At 54.0% G+C, this 23821-nt stretch overlaps 1 protein-coding gene across 14 annotated transcripts in view; it reads right to left on the reverse strand.

Moving 5' to 3' along the window:
• Positions 1-11192: 11192 nt before the first annotated feature.
• The window catches only part of BRSK2 (BR serine/threonine kinase 2), a 50321-nt gene continuing 37692 nt past the window's right edge, over positions 11193-23821 (reverse strand). For 3 of the 14 annotated variants that reach the window (XM_059709780.1, XM_059709778.1, XM_059709787.1), the window contains 8 exons: positions 23535-23595; positions 22613-22820; positions 21782-21830; positions 18344-18467; positions 16757-16937; positions 16599-16688; positions 14610-14657; positions 11193-13361 (listed from right to left, as the gene is read on the reverse strand). In XM_059709780.1, coding sequence (XP_059565763.1) covers positions 13138-13361; positions 14610-14657; positions 16599-16688; positions 16757-16937; positions 18344-18467; positions 21782-21830; positions 22613-22820; positions 23535-23595 — 985 coding nt within the window. In that variant the 3' untranslated portion in view covers positions 11193-13137. Of the gene's footprint in view, positions 13362-14609; positions 14658-16333; positions 16429-16598; positions 16689-16756; positions 16938-18343; positions 18468-21781; positions 21831-22612; positions 22821-23534; positions 23596-23821 lie in introns of all 14 variants that reach the window. The other 11 variants (XR_009454480.1, XR_009454478.1, XM_059709781.1 and 8 more) reach the window with 7 other exon arrangements.

A 23821-nucleotide genomic window follows, 5' to 3' on the forward strand; every position in this document is an offset into this window, starting at 1 on the left:
TGACCACCAGGGGGGCAGATGCTCCAATCGTAGGTTAGCTTGCTGCTGGGGTCTGGCTGATTGGGACTGAGTGAGACGGGCTGGACACGCCCTGGAGCCCTCCTGCGGTTCCTCCCTGACTGGGCAATCTCCCTCGTCCCTCCCTGGCTCCCATTGTGCACCGTGGGGTTCCTTGGCCTGGCTTGTGCCCTTTCACAATCCGGGACCCCTCAGGGTATGTCGGAGAACCAGTTTCAGCCCAATCCCACAGGCCAGGCTGAGGGACCCCACCTGTGCACAAATTTGTTTACCAGGCCTCTAGTTGTATTATAATTATTTTTATATATTTGTATCTCTTTCTACCATAGTTCCTTGAGGACAAAGTCCCTCTTCTCTCTCTCTCTCTCTTAAATCATTACGTTTTGAATATAGAAGGCTCAACAAATGTTTGTTGAATGAATGAAAAATTTTTTGGTTTATTTATTTACATTAATATTTTCAGACTCCTTAGCTCTGGTATTTTGAAATTTATTTAATACCAGGTTTACACTTGATTTTATAATATTCTATTCCCTTCTGTAACCTCAACAATCTTTGTACATTGGCCCTATACTTTATTCTTCACTCTACTTTCTAAGAAAGAAAAGAGTGTGTTCTTTCCTTTTTTTCCTAAGGTTAATCATTCAGCAATGTGTTTCAGCTCTACCTAACTCCAAGACCTCACTTCTTCAGTTACCCCTCTTTTCATATTTAATCAGTTGATCTTTACTAGCTTCTTTTTTTATTTTTTTTTTATTTTTATTTTTTACAGAGAGGAAGGGAGAGGGATAGAGAATTAGAAACATCGGGAATGTGCCCACAAACAAGGTACATGCCCTTGACCAGAATCAAACCTGGGACCCTTGAGTCCGCAGGCTGACACTCTATCTGCTGAGCCAAACTGGTTAGGGCTTTACTAGCTTAATGTTTCCATTTCTCTCTTATCTCCTACCTTTCCTTGATTATTTATAACCTTAAACTACTATCTATATTTCATTTCATATCTTTTTGTGAGGACTGCTCATCAGTGATCTCTTACTTTCCAGGTCAATTTGTGTCAATAGAACTACCATGTTATCCTTCTGCCAAATTTGATTTCCCTTTGAACTATTTCTTTTTTTTTTTTTTTAATATATTTTATTGAACTTTTACAGAGAGGAAAGGAGAGAGATAGAGAGTTAGAAACATCGATCAGCTGCCTCCTGCACATCTCCCACTGGGGAGGTGCCCGCAACCCAGGCACATGCCCTTGACCGGAATCGAACCCAGGACCTTTCAGTCCGCAGGCTGACGCTCCATCCACTGAGCCAAACCGGTTTCGGCCCCTTTGAACTATTTCTTGAATTTCTCCATAGCCTAAGAATTCTTCTTCATAGCTCAACTAGGGGCCCACTGCAAGAAGTCATGCACCTTGAAAGGAACTGTGGGCCGTGAGGCTGCGTTGGGCACAGGGGCAGGTCTTGGCCCATCCTCCACGCCTCTACCCAGCCCCTCCTGTTGCAGCCCCTGGTCTGCTGTCTGCTGGCAGCCCCGCTCCCACCACTCCCACACGCTGACAGCACCAGTCCCGCTTGCACCCACTGATGGCGCGGAGTGATTGGGACCAGCGCCAGCAGCAGGTGCCATCAGCAGGTGTGAGTGGTGGCTGCTGCCCCAATTGCCCCTCAGGAGCAGGGGGAGATGGAGAAGCCCTCAGGGGCGATTGGGGCCAGCAGCGGACACTGGCAGTGGGTGTGAGCACTGGATGGGACCACGGCGTGCGGGAGTGAAGAGTTTTCAGTAGCCACCAGAGGCTTGCCCTGATGACAGTGACAGGTGCCCCACCTTGGTCTGGCGCCCCTGCTCACCTGCTCCACCATCCTGCCATGGCCAACGCCTGCCATGTTCCACATGTGCCCCTTGGAGGTCAGTGCACATCATAGTGACCCGTTGTTCAGTTGTCCCACCGTTCAGTCTATTTGCCAATTAGCCTTTTCCTTTTATTATATAGGATTAGATCAGAATTATACTGCTACAAGTAGCCTTGATACCGTTTACTCCAATTGCTATTGCACTTATAACTATTTCAGTTAATGAGCTTATTTACAAATAAAAATTTAAACTTAGTTTACCATTCTTATTTTATAGATAACATAAATGAGGCTTTGGCACTGTGTACTTTGAACCCTCTGAACACTTAGAGCCTCCTTTTAAATCTATGGTATGTTTTTAAAAAAGGTGTTTTTATTTATTTTAGAGAGAGAGGAAGGGAGAGGGATAGAGAGGAAAACATCGAGGAAACATTGATTGGCTGCTTCCTACATGCCCCTTTCTGAGACTTGAGCCTGAAACCCGGGCATGTTCCCTTACCAGGAATAGAACCAGTGACCTCTCAGTGTATGGCATTACGGTCAACCAACTGAGCCACACCATCCAGGACTATCTATGATGTGTTTTATATCATGCTTCGTGTTATCATGTCTGGGGTTACACTTATTTGAATAAATGCTTTATTCACCTTTCAGATCTTGAAGTTAAATGCCATTAACTCAAATTTGTGTCACCTCAGTTTCTTGAACAGAGAGATTTATTAAATTATGTCACTCTCTTTTTTACTGTCTCTATACAAGAAGTCTAATTTAAAAAATTCATATGTGGTCTGGCCAGCGTGGCTTAGTGGTTGAGTGTTGACCTGTGAACCAGGAGGTTGTGGTTCAATTCCTGTTTGGGGCACATGCCTGGATTGCAGGTTCCATCACCAGTGTGGGTTATGCAGGAGGCAGCCAGTCAGTGATTCTCAGCATTGATGTTTCTGTCTCTCTTCCTCTCCCTTTCCCTCTGAAATCAATAAAAATATATTTAAAAAATTAATATGTGGATGCTTTTCCATTTTCCTTCATTAGATAATTATTATTCTCTAGGTCTTTTCTAGTATTGTGATATCTATCAAAGTTTATCTATCACAGTTACAGGAAACACTCTGATTACACATGTGACTTTATTTGACTCAGTTTCCCAGTATCCTACTCCCCATCTTTCCAGAGTATACAAGTGATCTGTTAAACTCAGTGCAACAAATATTGAGTGCCCGACTTTTGTAAATTATTGTATTGGGCAATGTGAGGATATAAAAGTGAGTGAGATTTGGTCACTAATTAAAGAACTTACAATATAATGGTTAACACACCATTGCTAATACAAGATAGAATATGATTATTTTTTGGTAATTTTTTTTTTCTTTTAAAGAAATATAGGAGAACCAAGATGGCGGCATAGGTTAACGCCGGAGTTTGCTGCTTTGAACAACTACTTCAAAAGTGAAACCAAAAAACGGAAGGGACATCACCCAGAACCACAGGAACGCTGGCTGAGTGGAAGTCCTACAACTAGGAGGAAAGAGAAACGCATACGGACACTCAGAGGAGGCGCAGTGCTGAAGTCAAATTCTGAGGTGCGGAGTGCGCGGAGCAGGCTGGTGGCGGAGGGCGCGGTTGGCGTTTTCAATCGGGAGGGAGTCGCAGACTCTGAGCACCAGATCCAGGCGAGTCTTTAGGGACCCAGACTCAAACGGCAGAAGCGGGTCTGTCTGGCTTCGGTCAGAGCGAGTGCAGCTTTCTCTCCCAGCTTTGCAGCGGGTGCTGGGACTCAGAGAGGCAGACCCCCTGGGGACAGGACTGAGAGCCGCCATAACTGCTCTCTCCGGCCCACCCTGTTGATCCTGTTCCACCCACCCCGCCCAAGCCCTGCGCAGAGGCATTTGCCGGATAGCCTCAGGCAAAGGCTAGATTAGCACCTCCCTAGAGGACAGAAGTTCTCTCACTACTGACACAGCTGATTCTCATAGCCACTTGGCCTGGAGGTCAAACCCTCCCTGGAATTAGCTACAACAATCAAGATTTATCTATAAGACTGCGAACAAAGATCACTAGGGGGTGCACCAAGGAAGCATAACAAAATGCGGAGACAAAGAAACAGGACAAAATTGTCAATGGAAGAAATAGAGTTCAGAACCACACTTTTAAGGTCTCTCAAGAACTGTTTAGAAGCTGCCGATAAACTTAATGAGCTCTACACAAAAACTAATAAGACCCTCGATCTTATATTGGGGAACCAACTAGAAATTAAGCATACACGGACTGAAATAACGAACATTATACAGACGCCCGACAGCAGACCAGAGGAGCGCAAGAATCAAGTCAATGATTTGAAATGCGAGGAAGCAAAAAACATCCAACCGGAAAAGCAAAATGAAAAAAGAATCCAAAAATGCGAGGACAGTGTAAGGAGCCTCTGGGACAGCTTCAAGCGTACCAACATCAGAATTATAGGGGTGCCAGAAGAAGAGAGAGAGCAAGATATTGAAAACCTATTTGAAGAAATAATGACAGAAAACTTCCCCCACCTGGTGAAAGAAATGGACTTACAGGTCCAAGAAGCGCGGAGAACCCCAAACAAAAGGAATCCAAAGAGGACCACACCAAGACACATCATCATTAAAATGCCAAGAGCAAAAGATAAAGAGAGAATCTTAAAAACAGCAAGAGAAAGAAACTCAGTTACCTACAAGGGAATACCCATACGACTGTCAGCTGATTTCTCAACAGAAACTTTGCAGGCCAGAAGGGAGTGGCAAGAAATATTCAAAGTGATGAATACCAAGAACCTACAACCAAGATTACTTTATCCAGCAAAGCTATCATTCAGAATTGAAGGTCAGATAAAGAGCTTCACAGATAAGGAAAAGCTAAAGGAGTTCATCACCACCAAACCAGGATTATATGAAATGCTGAAAGGTATCCTTTAAGAAGAGGAAGAGGAAGAAAAAGGTAAAGATACAAATTATGAACAACAAATATGCATCTATCAACAAGTGAATCTAAGAATCAAGTGAATAAATAATCTGATGAACAGAATGAACTGTTGATTATAATAGAATCAGGGACATAGAAAGGGAATGGACTGACTATTCTTGGGGGGGAAAGGGGTGTGGGAGATGTGGGAAGAGACTGGACAAAAATTGTGCACCTATGGATGAGGACAGTGGGTGGGGAGTGAGGGCGGAGGGTGGGGCGGGAACTGGGAGGAGGGGAGTTATGGGGGGAAAAAAAAGGAACAAATGTAATAATCTGAACAATAAAGATTTAATTAAAAAAAAAAAAAAAGAAATATATATACACTAGCTTGTATACATATAATACTTTAGAAATATATTTATACACTTTAAAAATATGTAAATATACACACTAGCTTATATATACATTAATACAATTTTCACACGAGGATTCATTTTTTGTGACAAATATCACCGATATTTTACATCTAAATTTTATATTTATAATTACTTATGAAGGAGATATGCTTATAAGACTGATTTAGCATTTAGTTTAAGATTTAAGAGTATTTCTGAGAATAAAGGTAATATGATGATACCAACTTATAGGCTATTAAAAAAAAAGGAAACTTGGAAGTTATAGTTCTTTAGCAAAATTTTTGAGGAAAATATTTTAGTCACTAAAAAATCAAAATTTTTTGTATTTGTAAAGCTATTGATTTTGTTTATACTCTTTGAATGTTTTAGCTAATATCAAAGTTCACCAATCATTATGTGATTGTGTGAAATTGAGGCTGTTATAGTATAACAATAAGGACCTGACTCATGTATTTTATGTACATATGCATTCAACTGTAGTGACAAATGGTTTTATGCTGTGTGATTAAATGCATATTAGCGATTGCCCTAGGCCTTTGATTATTACCATCTTTACTTCATTACATCACCACACTATCCTATATAATAAAAGGCTAATATGCAAATCAACCAAATGGCAGAATGACCGGTCACTATGACGTGAACTGACCACCAGGGGGCAGATGCTCAATGCAGGAGCTGCCCCCTGGTGGTCAGTGCACTCCCACAGGGGGAGCGCCGCTCAACCATAAGCCGGGCTCAGAGCTGGCGAGCACAGCACTTGTGGCGGGAGCCTCTCCTGCTTCCGCAGCAGGGCTAAGGATGTCTGACTGATGGCTTATGGCTGAGCCGTCAATTAGACATCCCCTGAGGGCTCCCAGACTTCGAGGGCGCAGGCCGGGCTGAGGGGCCCCCCCCATGCACAAATTTTGTGCACTGGGTCTCTAGTATAGACATATAGTTTATAAGGTAATACACACATCACTTTGTTGCTGATAGGAATTATTCTGTTTTATGGATGGTATCCTTTAATTTTGCCTTTCATGGATTATAAAATAGGTTAATATCTGCTGAAGTAAATCACCGAAGAAGCAAATGAAGATGCTGGCCTCATGTCACGGTGTCATTTGTGACACTGGAAAAATCTTACAGGCTCATTTATGCCTGTACATGATTGATAACAGCATGGGTTAAATGGAGAAAGCTTTGTTTCTATAAAAGGACCATCATGAATGAAGACCTCCCATTTAATAGCCAGGCATAAAAGAAGTGCTGTTCTCAGAATGTCCACAAGAGGGCGCTATTGTAAGAAAGCCTCTGGAAGTCAGTGAGGTGTTAAAGTCCGCTACTAGGACTATTGTTGATCTCTCCCTAAAAGTCCTCAAGAAGGTTTTTTTTTTATATATTTAGGTGCGCCTATATTAGGTGCATATATGTTTACCCGGATTATAATATCCTATTGTTGGATGGATCCCTTTAGCATTATGTAGTGTCCTTTATTGTTTCTTGTGATGGTCCTCATTTTAAAGTCTGTTTTGTCAGATATGAGTATTGCTAACCCAGGGTTTTTTTTCGTCTCCATTTGCATGGAAAAATTTTTTCCCATCCCTTCACTCATCCTGTGTGAGTTTTTTGTTCTAAGGTGAGACTCTTATAGACAGTATAGTGTTGGGTCATGTTTTTGTATTCATTAAGTTACCCCATGTCTTTTGATTGGAACATTTAATCAATTTACATTTAAAGTTATTGATAGATACATATTTATTTGTCATTTAATTTTTTAGAACAAATTTTTTTTTTAATATATTTTATTGATTTTTTACAGAGAGGAAGGGAGAGGAATAGAGAGTTAGAAACACTGATGAGTAAGAAACATAGATCAGCTGCCTCCTGCACACTCCTCACTGGAGATGTGCCCTCAACTAAGGTACATGCCCTTGATGGGAATTGAACCTGGGACCCTTCAGTCTTCAGGCTGACGCTCTATCCACTGAGGCAAACCGGTTAGGGCCAAATTTTCCTTTAAAAATAATATTTTTATTGATTTCAGAAAGGAAGGGAGAGAGAGAGAGAGAGATAGAAACATCAATGATGAGAGAGAATCATTGATCAGTAAGTTACCTTCTGCATGCCCCTTGACCAGAATCGAACCCGAGACCCTTCAGTCCTCAGGTCGACACTCTGTCCACTGAGCCAAACTGGCTAGGGCACTATTTTAATTTTGTATGCCTACGTTTCTTGCTCTATTTCTTCTTCTCATTACAGCAGTCCCTTTAACATTTTTTACAATGTTGGCAATAAACTCCTTTAGCCTTTTTTTTTTTCTGCAAAGCTCTTTATTCACCATCTATTTTGAATGATAGCCTTGCTGGATATAGTAATCTTGGTTTCAGATCCTTGCTTTTCATTACCTTGAGTACTTCATTCCAATCCCTTCTGGCCTGTAGAGTTTTGGATGAGAAATCAGCTGATAACCTTATGGTAGCTCCTTTGTAGGTAACAAATTGCTTTTCTCTTGCTGCCATTAAGATACTCTCTTTGTCTTTAATTTTTGGCATTTTAATTATGAGGTGTCTGGGCGTTGGTCTGTTTGGGTTGTTCTTGCTTGGGACTCTCTGTGCCTTCTGAACTTGTGTGACTTTTTCCTTTACCAGTTAGGGAAGTTTTCCGCCATTATTTCTTCAAACACATTCTCTATCCCTTGCTCACTTTCTTCGCCTTCTGGCACACCTATTGTGCAAAGATTGTTACATTTCATGTTGTCCCACAGCTCCCTTAAACTGTCCTGTTTTTTCATTGTATTTTTCTTTTTGGTTCTCTGATTGATTTTTTTTTCTATCCTGTTTTTTAATTCACTGATCCAGTCTTCAGCTTTCCCTAATCTGCTGTATATTCCTTCCAGTGTATTCTTTATTTGTGCTATATCGTTCTTTATTTCAGCCTGTGTTTTTTTTCATATTTACTATATCTTTTTTCTTATGCTGTTGAGTATCTTTACCATCCTTGTTCTGAACTCTATATCAGATAAGTTTCTTATCTTCATTTATTTTCTGGAGCATTCTCTTGTTCTTTCTTTCTTTCTTCCTTTCTTTCTTTCTTTCCTTTTTTTTTTTTTGTCTCCCCATTTTGGTTGCCTGTTTGGGTTTGTGACTATGTATTAGGTAGGTCTGCTATGCCTCCAAATCTCTAGTGCAGGACAGTCAAATGCTGTTTCTGACTAATTAGATCAGGCAAAGACTCAAATCCTCCCGAGACTCACCTCTGCCTACAGATTGATTGAATTCATTTTTTAAAAAAATATATTTTATTGAGTTTTTACAGAGAGGAAGGGAAAGGGATAGAGAGTCAGAAACATCGATGAGAGAGAAACATCGATGAGCTGCCTCCTACACACTCCCCACTGGGGACGTGCCTGCAACCAAGGTACATGCCCTTGACCAGAATCGAACCCGGGACCCTTGAGTCTGCAGGCCGACGCTCTATCCACTGAGCCAAACCGGTTAGGGCTGGATTCATTTGGAGTAGCCCTCAGGCAATTTGTCCACAGGTGTGGTGAGAGGTTTCCGACAGGGTGGGGCAGTTGCTTCTGCCTGGAGGCTAGTTGTTATTCTCAGTCTCTTAATGGGTCTCAGAAATGCCACATGGTGGGACAAGGGGTTTTCCAATAGAGTGGGTCAACTGTCTTCCCCCCAGGCAAAAACCACCTGGATAACAAAATTCTGCCTGAGAAAGATGACCTCTGCAATGTGAGGAATGACTCAACACAGAAAACCAGATTGTCTGCCCTCTGACCTCTAACCCTAGAGCCCCCAACTCTGGCTTCTGCTCACACAGCTCCAGTCTACTCTGCCCTCCCTCTCCTGGAGCCCAAGGTGAGTGTCTGCAAACGAAATTTTGTGTATTGGCCCTTTAAGAAAGTGCCTGCATTTTTAGGCATCTCTCCCTGGAAGATAGCAACCCTGCTCCTGTTCACAGCCAGATGTTTTGTGGGCACCCTTCTCAGTTCTGGTGCTCTCTGCTGGGGGGCCGAATTGGGGATTAGACCCCAGAGTTCTCAGTGGCAACCCACACAGCTGAGATATCTCTCCAGAACTTCAGCTGCTGTCTGTGGTGCCCAGCCGCTCTTTCGTGCCTCTGCCCTTCCTCCCAGTATCTATGTGGTCCCCACTTTCTGTCTTTGGTTATCAGGGTTCTCTTCAGCTAGTCTTCAGATGATTATTTGTGATTTTTTTTGGTATTTTAGTTGGAATTCCAGTTTGGTCCTGGGAGCATGTCTGTGTAGCATCCACTTACTCCGCCAACCATTTTTAATTCCTTCAATTGGGTTTTCTTTTCAGACACCCAGAATTCAGTACTAGGGTGCTGTTCTCATAATATCCACCAGAAGGCCCTATTGCCACAACTCCTTGCAAGGGCAAGAGCTCCCTGTCTGTCCATTGGGTTTTGTCTTGGCTGAGCTAGAGACCAGAGGCGCCCCCCCCCCCCCCGCGCCCCAAGTCCAGTCCTTTCAACTCCTCCTTTCTGCTCTTGGTGTTGGCCCCTGGGGCTCTCAGAAAATCCTAGTACACTCTTGGGTGCCTAGCCTCCCCAGCCTGGCCCCTCCCACGAGGGCCTGCCCCGCCCCCACAGCACCACTGTCCGGAGGGCTGCACAGGGGTTGCTGGCGGCTGCACCTCCTGGTGCTCAAAGCAACCCCAGCCTGGTGATTCAGTCTGAAGGGCATCAGAATTGTTTCTGTGTGGCTACAGTGCTTTGTTCTAGAAGGTTCCATCATGTGTCCTGCTGGACTCATGCATGCTGGCAGCCCTGGACAAATGCTTCCCGCCCTGCATGAAGGCTCCTGGGCTCTGCTTTGCCCCTTGGGATCCACTCCCATCAGGAAGCTGCTCCATGATCAGCAGCCGGCACCCCGAGAGTCAGGTAACCCTGTGCCCTGTGAGAGTGTAACCACCAAATTCCTTCAGCCTGTTTTCTAAGCTGAGGTTAACAAGACACTATGCAGTCCAGCCTTTGCAATGGAGCCTGGTGCCCTCTGCATCTCCAAAGCACCTCTGGGCACCCACCCCCTCAGAGGCAAGCCCAGTTGCCAGTAGGCTCCCCATTGAGCCAGAGAAGCCAGGCACCCTTGGGCTGTCCCCTGTAGCAGGGGTTGCAGGAGATGAGGGCAGGACTCAAGGGCTGATTCTGCCCCCAGGGCACCTGTGGCAAGTCTGGGAACAGGTTTGATTGCCAACCAGGAGTGGGTGATCAGGGCAGTGCTGACATGGTACAAAGCACAGGATGCCCCCACCAGAGAGCCACCGTAGATCTGTGCTACACCCGGCCCAGGGGACATGGCTGGTGCTGAGACGTTCCCCAGCTAGCCCCATGGCCGTGCTGTGCCCGACATCCACATATGGGGCAGTGTGCTTGTCGGGGATCTCCAAGGGCGACTGCTCTCTGCTCAGATGCCCTATCCAGGGTACTGTCCCCGTCTCATGGCTGTGCAGTGGGTCCCTAAGTGCTGCCCTGGCGATGGGACTGGGCCTGCCCTTCCTGGTGCAGTAGCAGAGGGGTGGATGGCTGAAATGTGATCCAAGTACCTGCATCCCTGGCTGGCGGGCACTGAGGGTGTGGCTGGGATTGCCTCCCTTCGCTTCCAGGGTTGGGCTACAGAACCCCATCTGCTTCTTCCCAAAAAAAGGATTGAAAAGGTTATCCTCCAGGAGAAGCCCACGTGCTGGGTGACACCTGAGGTCTGGGTGGCCGTGGTCAAGCAGGGGGTGGTGTTTGTTCACTTTGGGTGAGGCTTCCCTGTGCCCCGGGCCTCTCCTCCCACCCACCCCAGCGGGTTACCCAGCTCAGACTGGGGCAGCCCCCACCCCCGTACAGGGTCTGTCCTCTTCAGCTGAGGCAGAGGCCGTACCACCCACCCCTGCAGAGCCCTGGGCAGCACATGTGGGGGACACGAGCTGGTGAACCCAGACCACCCGTGTCCCCACCCCGCCCACCTGGACCGAGACTGGTGTCAGTGTCTTTACTGAAGGAATTTATTGTTCCGGAACTAAAGTTGCTCACAGTTATTTGACAGGGGTACATGGGGTGGGCTTGTTTGTTTCCGTGACGTCTGCGTGTGTCCCAAGTACAAAAGAGGAAGGCTGACGAAGAGATATTGCTTTCGGTGTCCTCTGCCTCTTGAGAAGCCCCCGCTTGTACCTGTGGCTTTGCTGTTATCGGGCGTGTAATAGTTCTTATGTGGAAGCCCCAGCCTGTGGTGGGGCCAGTGGACAGAAGCGTTAAAATCTATCCTCGACCGAGGGCGGGCAGGCGGGCGGGCTGCGGGGAGACACCAGAAGCAAAGTGGACCCGTCACAGCGAAGGCATGCAATCAGACCTGCCCTCCCGGCCTCCGGCTGCCCGGTCCCTCGACACCGCGGGGTCTGTGCGCCGGGCTGGCCATACCCACAGGAAGAAACGCAAGCATTAGCTGGGGATGGAAAGCGGGCAGCCGCACCCGCACCCGCACAGGAAACACTGCAGAGGACGCCGCTGACTCTGTTCTTGGTTATGTGGTTGTTTTTTTTGTTTTTTTGTTTTTTTTCACTTTTTGTCATTTTAGTAAAAAACTCTGCGGTGCCCCTGCCATCCTGTGAGTGGGTGGGGGCCAGCCCAGGGCCTTCCTCCTACCCTGTTCTCGGACACAGAACCAAGAGGGTCCCCATCCTGGACCGGGTGGAGGGGCCCTGGGCAGTGGCGCCCATGGGACTGGAGTTGCTTCTACCCAGGACGGACAGAGCAGACAGAGTGGCCTGCGCCGTTCTTTAAATATATATATGTGTGTATATAGAAAGAACCAAGAGCAAGAACCAAACACAAAACCTAGCCCTGCCCAGCGGCTCCCCTCCCCCACACCCTTTTCCAAAAACAACCAAGAAAAAAAGTTTATAAAAATATCTTGCAGGAATTCTTTAAAGTTTACAGTAGCTTGCCGGCACTGCACCCACCGGCCTGCCCCCCAGTGCCCCATCGGCTGCGTCCTCAGGGCACCTGGGCCCAGACCCACCCTGCCCGAGACAGACAGACAGACAGACAGACTGCAGGAAGATGCTGCTGCTGCCCCTTCCCTGAACAGAGAAGTAAAGAAACTCAATAAGTTAAAACAGCAAATAAATAATACTGATCTCGGCCAGCCTGCTGCCTCTGGGTCCAGTTCCACCCGAGCCAGGACAGGAACGCAGGCCCGAGAGCACCTGCAGCGACGAGCCGGGGGGACTGGGTGCCAGCTAGCATCAGCGTGGGTGCCGAGGTGTCGATGGACTGGGGAGGGGGTGCTGCAGAAGGAAGGGGCTGAGGAGAGGCTGCAAGTGCCCTCTGCCCGCCTCTCAGATGCTTCGCCCACCATGGCCCCGCCCTGGAGGCAGCCTGGGCGACAGGACCTGCCGAGGGCTCTAGTCACTGCAAGTCTGTCGGCAGGCTGGAGGCAGCTTCCCCTCGGAGCCAGGTCCTCCTCCCCATGGCCATGCGGAGCAGAAACCGGGCAGAGTGCCACGCGGGCAGGTGGACGGAGGCAGTGGCGGTGGGCAGGGCCTCGCCGCCGGGCACGCCGCAGCAGCAGGAGAGGAGAGGCAGGTCCACGGCAGCTGCCTTCAGCGGGCCGGTGTCCGGCGCGGAGCCCAGAGGACGGCCTCGTGGAGGTGACATGTTAACTTTTCGGGATAATTCCTGGTATCAGAGCGGAAACAGTGACGTTGTCAGAGACAGGCAGAGAGAGAAACAGCGAGAGAAAGAGAGAGCAGGCACGGGTGGACCGGCCACAGGCCCTGGCCCCCGGTGCCCCTATCCTTTCCTCCCCCGCTTCACACCAGTCTAGATGGGTAGGTGGGTGAGGCCCTGGGTCCACTCAGGGCGGGCAGGTGGCTCGGTAGCCTTGGTGGCCACTGTCAGGGCCGTGCTGGGGGGGAGGGGCTATGTGTCTAAGGCTGCTCGTGGCGGGCGGCGGGTGGCCCCGTCTTGGCCGTGTCCTTGCCCGTTGGGTACTCGGCATCCCCTCCAGGGCCAGGGCCAGCGGCCGCCGAGTCACCGAGTGGACTGTGGGCACTCCGCTTGGCGGGCGTGCTGGGGGCCTGGGCCGCCTGCCCGTTCTTCTCGTCTGAAAAAAGTTGTTTAATTACGTCAAAGAAGTTACTCAATGGGCTGCCTGGGTACACAGAACAGAAGACAAAAGAAAAGAAAAAAGAAAAAAAAGGGGCGAGAAAGAGGAAGGGAGGGAAGGAGAGAGAAAGAGAACAAACAAACAAATGAACGAAAGGGCCTTGTCGAGAGAAAGAAAAACCCAACGAGATGAGGTCTGAGATGGGCGTAGGGGGTGGGGACAGGTGACAGCAAGCAGGGTGGGCAGGCGGCCGGCCGGCGGGGTGCCCTCTGTGCCAGGGGCTCACAGAAGGGGTTGGGGCTTTGGGGACACGAGCTGGGACCTCTAGGCCTCTGAACTGCGGGGCGGGAACCCAAGGCAGGTGGAGAGACCCCTCCTCCCTCACCAGGCCTGGCCTTGCAGGTGCAGCGCCTCCCCTGGCCTCAGCCAGACACGGAGCTCAGACACCAGTCTCAGAGTCTCCCCATGTCAGCTCCGTGGCCTTGCTGGCCGGCCGGCCCACTCTGAACTCAGAGCCACAAAGACAGGGCTTCCACATCCCCAGGGAGCAGGAGCCTGGGACGGGCGTCTGGCTCTTGGCAGGAGGCCACGGGGTCTGCTCTGGGTTGGGAGGCTGGAGCCAACGTGCCCGCCATACTCCTCCCCTGGCCAGCCCAGGCCACACAATGTGGAGACAGCGGACGGACAGATGGAAGGATGGATGGACAGGCATGGAGAGCTTGGGTGTGGGAGGGTGGGGGGCAGGCAGCCAGAGTGGGAATGTCCTGAGGTCAAGAGGAAGGGGTAGGATGGGATGACCACCCTGACCTGGGGCCTGTGCTCCCTTTCCAAGTGCACTGATGGGGCACCTTTGCTCTAGTTCCTAAACCTGAGCCCTGCCAGGTCCCTCCTCTCCCTGCCAGGTACAGTGGGAGGGTAGTGTTATATGGCCTGGGTAGCTCACAGGTCCCAGCAGGAGCGGCCCCTGCTCCTGATTGCAGTCCATTGTGATCCCCGGTCAGAGCCTGCACATGCGACCCTCGCTGGTCTCAGGGCATGCTCTGAACACGGGTCCCTCCCGGGCCCACCCTGATCCTGGCCAGGCCTGTGCTGCTTTTGGGTGAGTGACAGGGTGCTCCTGGCAGAGGCAAGAGGCTGGGCGTGCAGGGGCCTACCCTGAGTCCCGTGTGTGTCTGGGCCCCAAGCTACACACAGACCCCAGGACAGCCCCAGGGGTGGCAGGCGCAGCACCCAGCCGGGAGCGGGTTGCAGGTGGGGTGATAGGCGGGAGGCCCAGGCAATGGGGGTTCTTACCACACTTGGAAAGCCTCCCCGTCATCATCTCCACACAGTTAGTGGTGTCTGGAGCACAGAACGGAGAGAGGGGGATGTGAACACAGCTTCCCACCAGCCCCTCAGGGACAAGCAGAGGCTCAGGGCAGGGAGTGGGCGGGCTCAGAGTGCAGGCATTAGGTGAGGGCCACCTGGGCAGTAGAGGGTCCTGCCGCAACCAGAGCCTCTCCTGCTGTCCTGCCCTGGGTCCAAGACACGCTGTGGAGCTGAGAAGCCCACGACTTTGGCCATGGTCTGCACTGGCCACCCACGTGTCCTCACCCTGCAGGTCTGCAGTACCCTACCCTGACCCTCCCATCTGCTGCTGGGCCTGGGAGTGTTGGTGCTGGCAAAGCCCTCGCCGCAGGTGGGGTGTGCCCTCTGGGCCTCCCCTTTGTAGGCCAGGCTGGGGGCCCTGTTGGAGTGGCCACCAGAGGACTCGGCGTGGCGGTTGAAGGTCCCTCTTTCCACCCACCTCCCATGATGGCCTGGGACTGAGCTTGCTGGACAAGAGCATCCAGTGTGGGAGGGAGGCCAGGGGATGGGGTCAGGGAATGGGCTGAGGTACCAGGTTGGGCTCCCTAGGAAGAGAACTTGCTGAAGGAGGGCGAGGGAGATGGGTGAGGGCCCAGAGCTCATTGGTCCAGGCCAGCAAGGCCCCTGCTCTGGGATGGCTGTAGGCACAGATGACTGCTGGACATAAGCATGCCAGGCCCTGGTCTTGGCTCCCCTTCCCGGACAAGCTCTGTTCTTCCCCAGCCTCAGTTTCCCTGTCAGCATTGCACTGCTCCAGATGGAGACCTTAACAGCTCAGGAGCCAGAGGCACCTGGCCTGCCTGCTCCCCACCCCCACAGCCAGGAGAGCGGGCCCACACCTGGGCTAGGGCCAGGGTGCTGAGGGACATGTTAGGGAGAAAAGGAGGGCAGTGAAAAACAGACGATGGAATGAGGATGGCAGGGTGGGGTGGGCACTGGGCCGGCCTGGCCTTTAGAACTCCACACAGAAGCACCACAGGTCGGGGGAGGGCCCACTGAGGCCCCAGCTGGCTGCAGGGGGTTCAGAGAGGCAGACGAGGGCTGGACACTCTGCTCCCGCGGCCCCGAACGTCAGATCAGGCCTCACGACAACCCCGCACCTCACCGCCATCCAGACACACACTGCACACCTTCACCAATAGATGGCGACTCACGCAGGGCTCACACACCCATACCAGTGCAGCCCACCCCCCACCAGGCATGACCCTCGGGCCTGGGAGCCACTTTCCCTGGATGGCTTCTCTAGGCCCAGTTGGGGAGCCCTTGCTTTGACTGGGGTCTGAGGCCTCTTTTGTCCTGCTCAAAGCCAGACAGTCACAGGCCTTCTCAGGGAGGGCAGATAGCAAGCAACCCCACCACATGTCAGGCTCCAGGGCCACAGCCCTCACAGGGCACTGCTGCAGGGAGATCTCAAGGGGCCATGGCTCCAGGCAGGACCTTGGCCACTGCTCTCCCGGGGCCTGCTCTCGCTGAGGGGTCCCGGGGCCAGGCTGCCCTGTGCCCCGAGACTCAGCCTGGGTTCTGGACCTGCACGGCTTGTCAAGGGCCGGGAGCTGGCCACTGGCCATGTGAGTGGGCACAGGGTACCCTTCTCAGGGCCAGCCTGGCTCTTGCCAGAGGACATGACTGCAGCCCCCTCCTTGCCCCAGCGGTGGGGTGGGACACCTTACCTGCCAGCGTCAGAGGCTACTCTCGTAGCTGGTGGCCACCTTCTGGCCTTTAAGCCCAGCACCCCAGCTTAGTCCTGGCGCTGGCGGGGAGGGTTCTACAGTGGACAAGAGGTGCCTTTCAGTGTGGTGTGCTGGGCCCTACCTCCCTGGGTGTGCAGACTCGGGCTGGCCCGCTGTGCTGGGGAGGCCCTGCTCCCTGGGGGGCGGTGGAGGGGCCACGCCCACTCGATGGCCCACAGGGCGGCCGAACTGAGCGCCGCCTCACCTGACAAGTGCTGGGTGGAGGGCTGGTCGTGTGTGCTCAGTAGCTGTGTCTGAATGGTCTCCACGACCCTCTTGAAGCGGCGGCTTGGGCCTGGGGGAGACAGCGGGTTAAGCCTGGGCGAGGTGGCCGGAGCCCGTGCCCTGGACCCAGCAGCTCACCTGATAGAAGCGTGAATGTGACAGAGTAGATGCCGTTCTCCTTCTGTGCTGCCCCACCCTCGCTGTAGGTGATGTCCACCTGGAACTTGACAGGCTTCTGGAACACGGCCGGGCCCCCTGTCGCCTTGTACTCGGCCCGAAAGCTGGTCTGGGAGATGACGCTGTGGCTGAGACTGGGAATCTGCAGAGTGGCAGTTCAGTGTGAGCAGGGACCCAGCCCCCACCCTGAGCTCCTGAACTGGGACCCACAGGCCAGCCCCTCCAGCCTCATCTGTGAAATGGGGAGGCCATCACCAGCAGGGCCCTCGGGATGTGGCCATGAGAGCCAAGAGCAGGACTGACCGAGACCCCGGGGCAGGGCTTTCTAAGGAGCGATGAGTAAACATGCAGGTTGGAGGGGGACCCTCAGAGCAGCAGTGAGGACAGGGGACCAAGGCTGAAGCCTCTATTGGCACTGAGAACAGCCACCTGAGGCCAAGGCCAGGGCCATCAGTGACAACAGTGCCTGAGGCTCTGCACCTGGTCCACTCCGCTGTGTATTTGGGTTTTGGGCAACCAAGGAAACTGGTCACAACAAACTCAGCAGGCAATCTTGCCTCAGGGTCCCCCCCAAGAGAGGGTTCTGCCCCCAGGAATGCCCAGCACCCGAGGTCAGAAGGGCCAGCCATACTGGGAAGCATTAGAGGGCGGGGGCTGAGTCCATGCCCCACGGGGAGGGACTCTTGGTGCTCCAGGAACAGTAGAAGGGGCCTGGAGATCATAGGGTGGGGTCAGGGGGGACAGAGGCCCAGATCTGGGCCCTAAGGAAGAGAGCAGGGTACAGGAGAGTCAAAGGGGACAGTGTGCCTGTGTCCAGCGTGAGGCTGACCCCTGCCTGGTTCTGGGCTCTCCTGGCCCCTGAACCTCTGGGAGGAGCACCTGCTGTCCTCATAGCCCTAAGGGAACCTGGGCAGCAGCTGGTGACAGGGGGTGCTGAGACTGGGCTCAGAGAAACCCCCGGCAATCTCTGCCCACCTGGTGATGGGGCTGGAGCTGCAGCAGCTAGACCCCCTCTAGTGATCCTGGGATCTCCCCTAAGCTATGATCCTGGGGCCCCCTGGCATGAATCTGGAAGAAAACCCTCAGGGCTTTCTGCTCCCTGTGCCTGGTGATTTGGCAAAGACAAGGGAACCCATAGAAGGCCCAGTGTAGTCCCCTCAGCACTATAGGCCTCAGTGGGAGGCAGGGGCTGCAGGAGGCCGGCAGCATGTGGGGCATGCAGAGGGCACTCAGGAAACAGGCCCCTGGGGACTGTTCCCGAGGCCTTGGCACATCCCCCGGATGCGGCAGAGGTCCCTCTATTGAGGCTGCCTGCGCATCAGCCCTCAGGGCATATCCCTGTCCCCAGTGCCACCCTCCATCACAGCCCAGCCTGGGACCTGGTCACAGCATGGCTTGCTTTGTCAACGCCTCAACCCGCCAGCCACACGTGCCCCTGCCTGGCCCACACCTGCTCCTCCACGGTCCCCTTCCTTTCACCCCCGGGGCAGGCGGAGACAGTGTCTGTCTGTCCAGTGAATGGGCCCTCTGGGGCGGGACAAGGCTCACCGACAGGAAGGCATGAACAATGTCGGCTTTGATGGAGCTCAGGGGCTTGTCCTTGATGACCAGGAAGATCTGCTCCTCCTTCTCGAGGCTGATGAAGTTCCCAAACCAGGACTTCTTGGCCAGCCTGCGGGGTGGAGTGAAGGGCTGCTCACACCTCGGGGACAGGCCTGCCCTGCCCCTGACCCCACCATCCTGACCTCCCGACTGCCTCCTGAGCTCTGATTCACCCTGCTCTGGACCCTGAGCCCCTGCCCACCCTGATATTACCATCCTAACCTCGACCTGCCTCGTCCCTGTCTCTACTCATGCCTCACTCGATAACCCTACTGCTAATCCCACAGCCCTGGGCCTAACACTCCATCCTCCCCCCTTGTCTGGGCCCAGCAGCACCCACTGGAACCCAACCAGAAGGGTATGGCACCATGACCCTGGGGTGATTTGCTGTGCGGCAGTCCCACAGCCTCCTTGAGGAAAGTGGCCCCCACCCAGGGGGGGCTGTGAGGGGAGCAGGAGCATGCGGGAGCTGGGGTGGGATTGGGGCAGGCCAGGCACCCTTGCTTGGCTATAAATGGCTGAGACATGGCGCAGAGGAGGGGCAACCTCAGCTTCCCCAGGCCACCCTTCTTGTCTCCGCCCTCAGGGACTGGTGGCCCTCGCTGCCTGCTTCCTTGCTGCCCCAACCCAGGCCACTCCATGGGACTGGGCTGCTGGGCAGAGCGGGGATGCCGCCCACAGAGCCCCAGACTGGCAGCACCTTCTCACATGAGCCCTTACCCCATTGCGCTCAGGGCCACCCTCCCTCCTTGGTCATCAATGCTGACCTGGTCACTGTGACCTGGTCTGGGGCTTCCCCTGAGGTGGAGCCCTCCCCGTGACAGTGTGGGATAGACATCCACCACCCTGCCTCCTGGATTCACGCCTGTGTGGCCCTTCCTATGGTGTGGGTGGGCCAGTGACCAGCTTCTGACAGGAGAATGTGGAAAAGTGGAAGTCATCTCCAAGATCGGGCCACAAAGTCTGACTCCCCTCTCACCGTTTTGTTGAAACGGACCAACTGGTGAGAGGCCCACAGGGACCTGAATCCGGCCCACAGCAGCTCCTGCTCCTGTGCAGCCATGAAGGCCACAGTCTGTCATCCCTAAAGTCAAGCACCCAGGTGGGCGTGGCTGGTCCTGACCACTGAGAGGACAAGCATGCACCGTTTTACGGTGCAGTGTGTTTGATTCGTTTGTCATGCAGCCATTGATGACTGGCAAACCCTGGCCAACTTCTTGCTGCCTCCCTTGCAGCTATAGTGTAGACACATGACCACTCTACCTGTCCAGTGATGAGAAGCAGCAGCCAGGCCCAGTGTCTTCCCCATGGCATTAGTAGGGCACTCCAAGGTACTCTACACTGGCCTGGGCATGGCCAATAGTTTTCCTGGTTGTGTGACATCTTCCCTTTTCCTGCCCATGTCCAGAGCCACTCTTCAGCAGCTGTGACAATGACCAACCCACCTGCCAACAGTGTCCCTGTCCTCCCTCGTCAGCCCGGCGCAGGAATCCCAACAGAAGATGTGAAGAGAGGACATTGAGGACCCCACACCCTCATTCAGCCACCTCAGCTCCCTGGTTGTCTGCCATGTTGAGCGAGTGCGGGCTGCTGGCCTGAGCTGCACAATGCTGCACCCAGGACTACGCCGGGCCTGGAACCCACAGCTGGGGCTCGTGCCTTCTGCAGACGAGTTACAGTGAAAACTGGCTTTTTGTACTTTGACACCAGGGGTTTGAATAGTCCCAGATCTGAAAGAAGCCTGGCTGAGCGGGAAGGCTAATAGAGGGTGTGTGGGGACAGGCCTGTGACGGTAGCTCAAGGTGTCAACTTGGCCTGTTTGGTCCAACATTGGGTGTTGCTTCTTGAAAGCCATCTTATCGACGTGGTAGTTGTTACCAGCGCGGTCCTGCAGGCCAGCCTGCGACATCACCCAAGCTCTACTTCCCGCCTGCTGACCCGTCTCAGGCCCGCTAGCATTCATGTGCACACTCACCCGCACCCTCCTGGTTTCGGTTTCCTCGGGGACCCTGACTGATGCAGGGCTCCTAGAAGCTGCAGGTGGAATGTCCTGGGACCAGGAGTATGTCTTGTGCAGGAGGCGCTGGGGAGCTCACTGCACCCCGCTTCCAGGGACACCTGCACCTGCTCATTCCCACCAGGCTCTTGGGCAGGGACAGGCCCCATGGGCCTCAATGGAATGGAGGGGCACAGGCCATCGGCTGCAGCACGTGACTGTGTGATTTTGTAAATTCCCTGAAAGTCCAGCAGTTACACTGCAGGCAAGTTTGGGAAGGCTTTTCAGGGCAGCAGAGACTGGCAACTGAAGGGATGCAACCAGTGGGACTGCAGAATCCCCCTAACCCAGCAGCTCCGGGCTCGCACCTGCACCCACATGCACAACACCATGACGACAACTCTCTCTCAGACAGCTGGCCCCACTGCCTTCACTGCCAGCGCAGCCCCCGCGCCCTGCCCTGTGTCTACACTGCATTTCCTGTTCACACCACCACCCGGTGACGAGGGAACCGAGGCCTCAGGGAGGGCGGGCACTTGCGCAGGTCTCTCCAGGACCTTGGCTGGAGACCCTGAGTGGGGGGCATTTCCGTATGCAGATCTTCTGCAGGGTGGGGGGGCGGTGGCCCTGTTTCCCCATCGCTCCCACGGCCCCTGCATCTTCCTCTCATGTGACAATGATCCGAGGGTCACTCTGCACCTGGCCTTGGCCAAGGCCACGCCATATGCGTGTTCCTGCAGGCCATCGCTGGCTATCCCTCCTCGGCCTGCACATGATTTCACCTTGAGACCCTCCATCCTTACAACCGGACACGCCTGGCCACCTTCTGGGCTCTGCTCTGCCCAGCACCCTTCCCTGGTGGAAACCCCTGTAGCAGGCACCTCAGACTAGTCCTGGAGGCCTCCCCATGCTCAGCACATCCAGGGCAGACGCTGTGTTTGAAGTGTGAGCAAGCCGGGCCCCTGTGGCTCCCTCGTGTGGAGGCCAGGGCTCAGCAAGTATGCAGCAGTGCCTCCGAGGAGTGGCTATGCCGTACTGCCTCCAGCCAGCATAGGCCCTTCTCCCAGGCTGTGGCTCAGAGAACTGAACTGTCCCCTAAGGGCTCCCCCACCATCCTAGGCCCTGCTCCCCGCCTGGTGTTCAAAGTGCAGGAGGCTCCGAGATGTGCACGTTGGAGAGGAGGTAGCTGAGGCAGGAAGTGGAGGAGAGGACCAGTGGCAGCAGGGGCCACAGGGAGAAGGACCTGTGGGCTGGGATGCTCAGCCGGAAGCCCTTGTGGATTCCGTGGCCTGTTATGTGGGAGTGTACCCTGCGGCCCCCTCGTGCTCTTGGCATCCTAGCACCAGCCAGGAGGTTGACAGATCCCACCTGCTCCGACGGCCACTTACTCTGGGGAGGACTCCGGGGTCAGGTTGGACATCTCCTCTGGCGTTGGGACTGTGCACAGGAAGGACAGAGAGAGAAGGTGTGGTGACCACTATGCCCTCCCCACAGGTCCTGCACCGTGGGGGGTCCTATGGAGCACCCACATACTGTCTACGGGCGCCTTCCTGGTCAGGGCCTTGGGAGCCTTGGGCCATTGGGAGCTGTCCTGACCCCTGGTGCTGAAACCAGGCTAGGCCTGCTCTGGCCTTTAGCCAGTCCTGCTGTCCCTCCAGGTGTTGGGTGTCTGGCTGGGCTCTCCTTGGGTGTGTGCCCGGCATCCCCTTGGAGGTGAGGAGGGGACTGCCCCTTGGCACTGGGCCCCATGCCTCACCCCTTGGCTGTGCAGTGGGGCTGGTGAGCCCAGATAGCCAGCCACTGTCAACTGACCCTCAGCACCCAGCACACAGGGGCAGGCTTCCGAGCATCACCCTGTGGGCTTCGTGACCATCATGTCCATACCCACCCAGTGGCCATCTCTCCTCCCTGGGCCTCAGGCAACCCGTACTGAGGAGGCCACTGGGCTGAGGAGAAGCAAGGGTTCCAGGAGGGCTCCCAAGGCTGTGCCCACTGGGTGCCAGGTCTGCACTGTGTAGGCCCAGGCACAGGTTGAGCAGGCTGGTAAATAGTGGAAATCTGTGATGCTGCCTAGGCCTGTGCCAGTCTAGCAGACCTGGGAATGATCCAGTGCTTTTGGTAGGGTGACCCCTGCCTGGCTCCACTCGCCCCGCTGGCCAGGATGAGCAGTGCTCCACTTGCCCCGCTCATCGCCTGTGCCCTGCCGTCACGGAGCTCACCCTGCAGTTTCCGGCGGTGGAAGCGAGGTGACCCCAGGAAGCTGTTCTTGATGGAATTGAGCCTTGTCCTCCAGGGCACCCCTCCAACGCTGGGGCTGGATGGCGGTGTGGGGTTGGGTGTGCCAGCTGGGCTTTCCTTGGGCGTGTGCACTGGCGTCCCCTTGGGGGTAGGGAGGGGACTGCCCCTTGGAGAGGGGTGAGGGGTCACCTGTATGGTGGGGACAGATTTAGTGTTTGGTTCAGTCCCAGTGAGCAGAAGCCGGGTGGGGGCAGGCAGAGGGGCCAGCCCCAGGGGCGGGGCCAGTTGGGGGCCAAGGCCGCCAGGGACAGGGTGCCGGGCCTGGGTGCTGGCTGGGAGTGGGTTGGACTTGGTGCCCTGCAGAGGCTTGTCGGTCAGCTTGGCCTTGCTTGGCAAGGTTTGGGTCTTGGGGTTGGGCCGCGGGGCGGCCTGTGGAGGGAGGACGTGTCCAGGCCGAGAGGCGCTCTGACAAACTTCAGGCTCCATGGAGGTGGCCAGGGTGCAGGCCACGAAGGGAAGTTCAGGGGGAGGGGGAGGCAGCACAAACTTCCTAACAGGCTACAGGGCAGGCACCGAGGGCAGGGAGTGGAGTGCGGGTCCACCATGCAGGAGTCAGCCATGCATCCGTGCCCCCCACCCACATGCACACAGAACCCCAGGAAGACCCACGGGTGCAGGCATGTGGGGGCGGAGCATTTGCCACGAAAGAAAACAAGTAACACACAAGAAAACACACAAAACAAAACAAAAAACGTGCAGTTAGCGAGAGCAGCCAGAGCCGCAGAGCAGCAGCACCACGCGTGGCCCCCAGCAGGTGGGAATGGCGAGGGCCTCTTCCAGGGCCGCCCGGCCCCTCCCGAGCACCTTCGGTTTGGGAGCCTGAGTGGAGGGGGCGTCACTCACCCGGGGGCTGCTGAGTGGGCTGGTGGACAGGCCTGAGGAAGCGCCGCTGATGGATCGGGACCTGGGGACACAGGTGCAGAGCGGGGCTCAGCTGAGACGGGCCACAGGCGCACAGCTTCTCTTCCCACAGGAGGCCTGGGTGCCCAGGACTGTCCTGCTGTCCCCAACCCGCCTGTCCTCATCAGGAGAGACCCTGCAGCCTCTCTGGGACCCCATCGGAGCCCCATGGTGCAGCCTTGGAGCCCTCTTCCAGTGTCTGCAGGGGCTCAGGTGGGCAAAGGGATGAG

The sequence above is a fragment of the Myotis daubentonii genome, chromosome 9 (assembly GCF_963259705.1).
Source record: "Myotis daubentonii chromosome 9, mMyoDau2.1, whole genome shotgun sequence".
NCBI lineage: Eukaryota > Metazoa > Chordata > Mammalia > Chiroptera > Vespertilionidae > Myotis > Myotis daubentonii.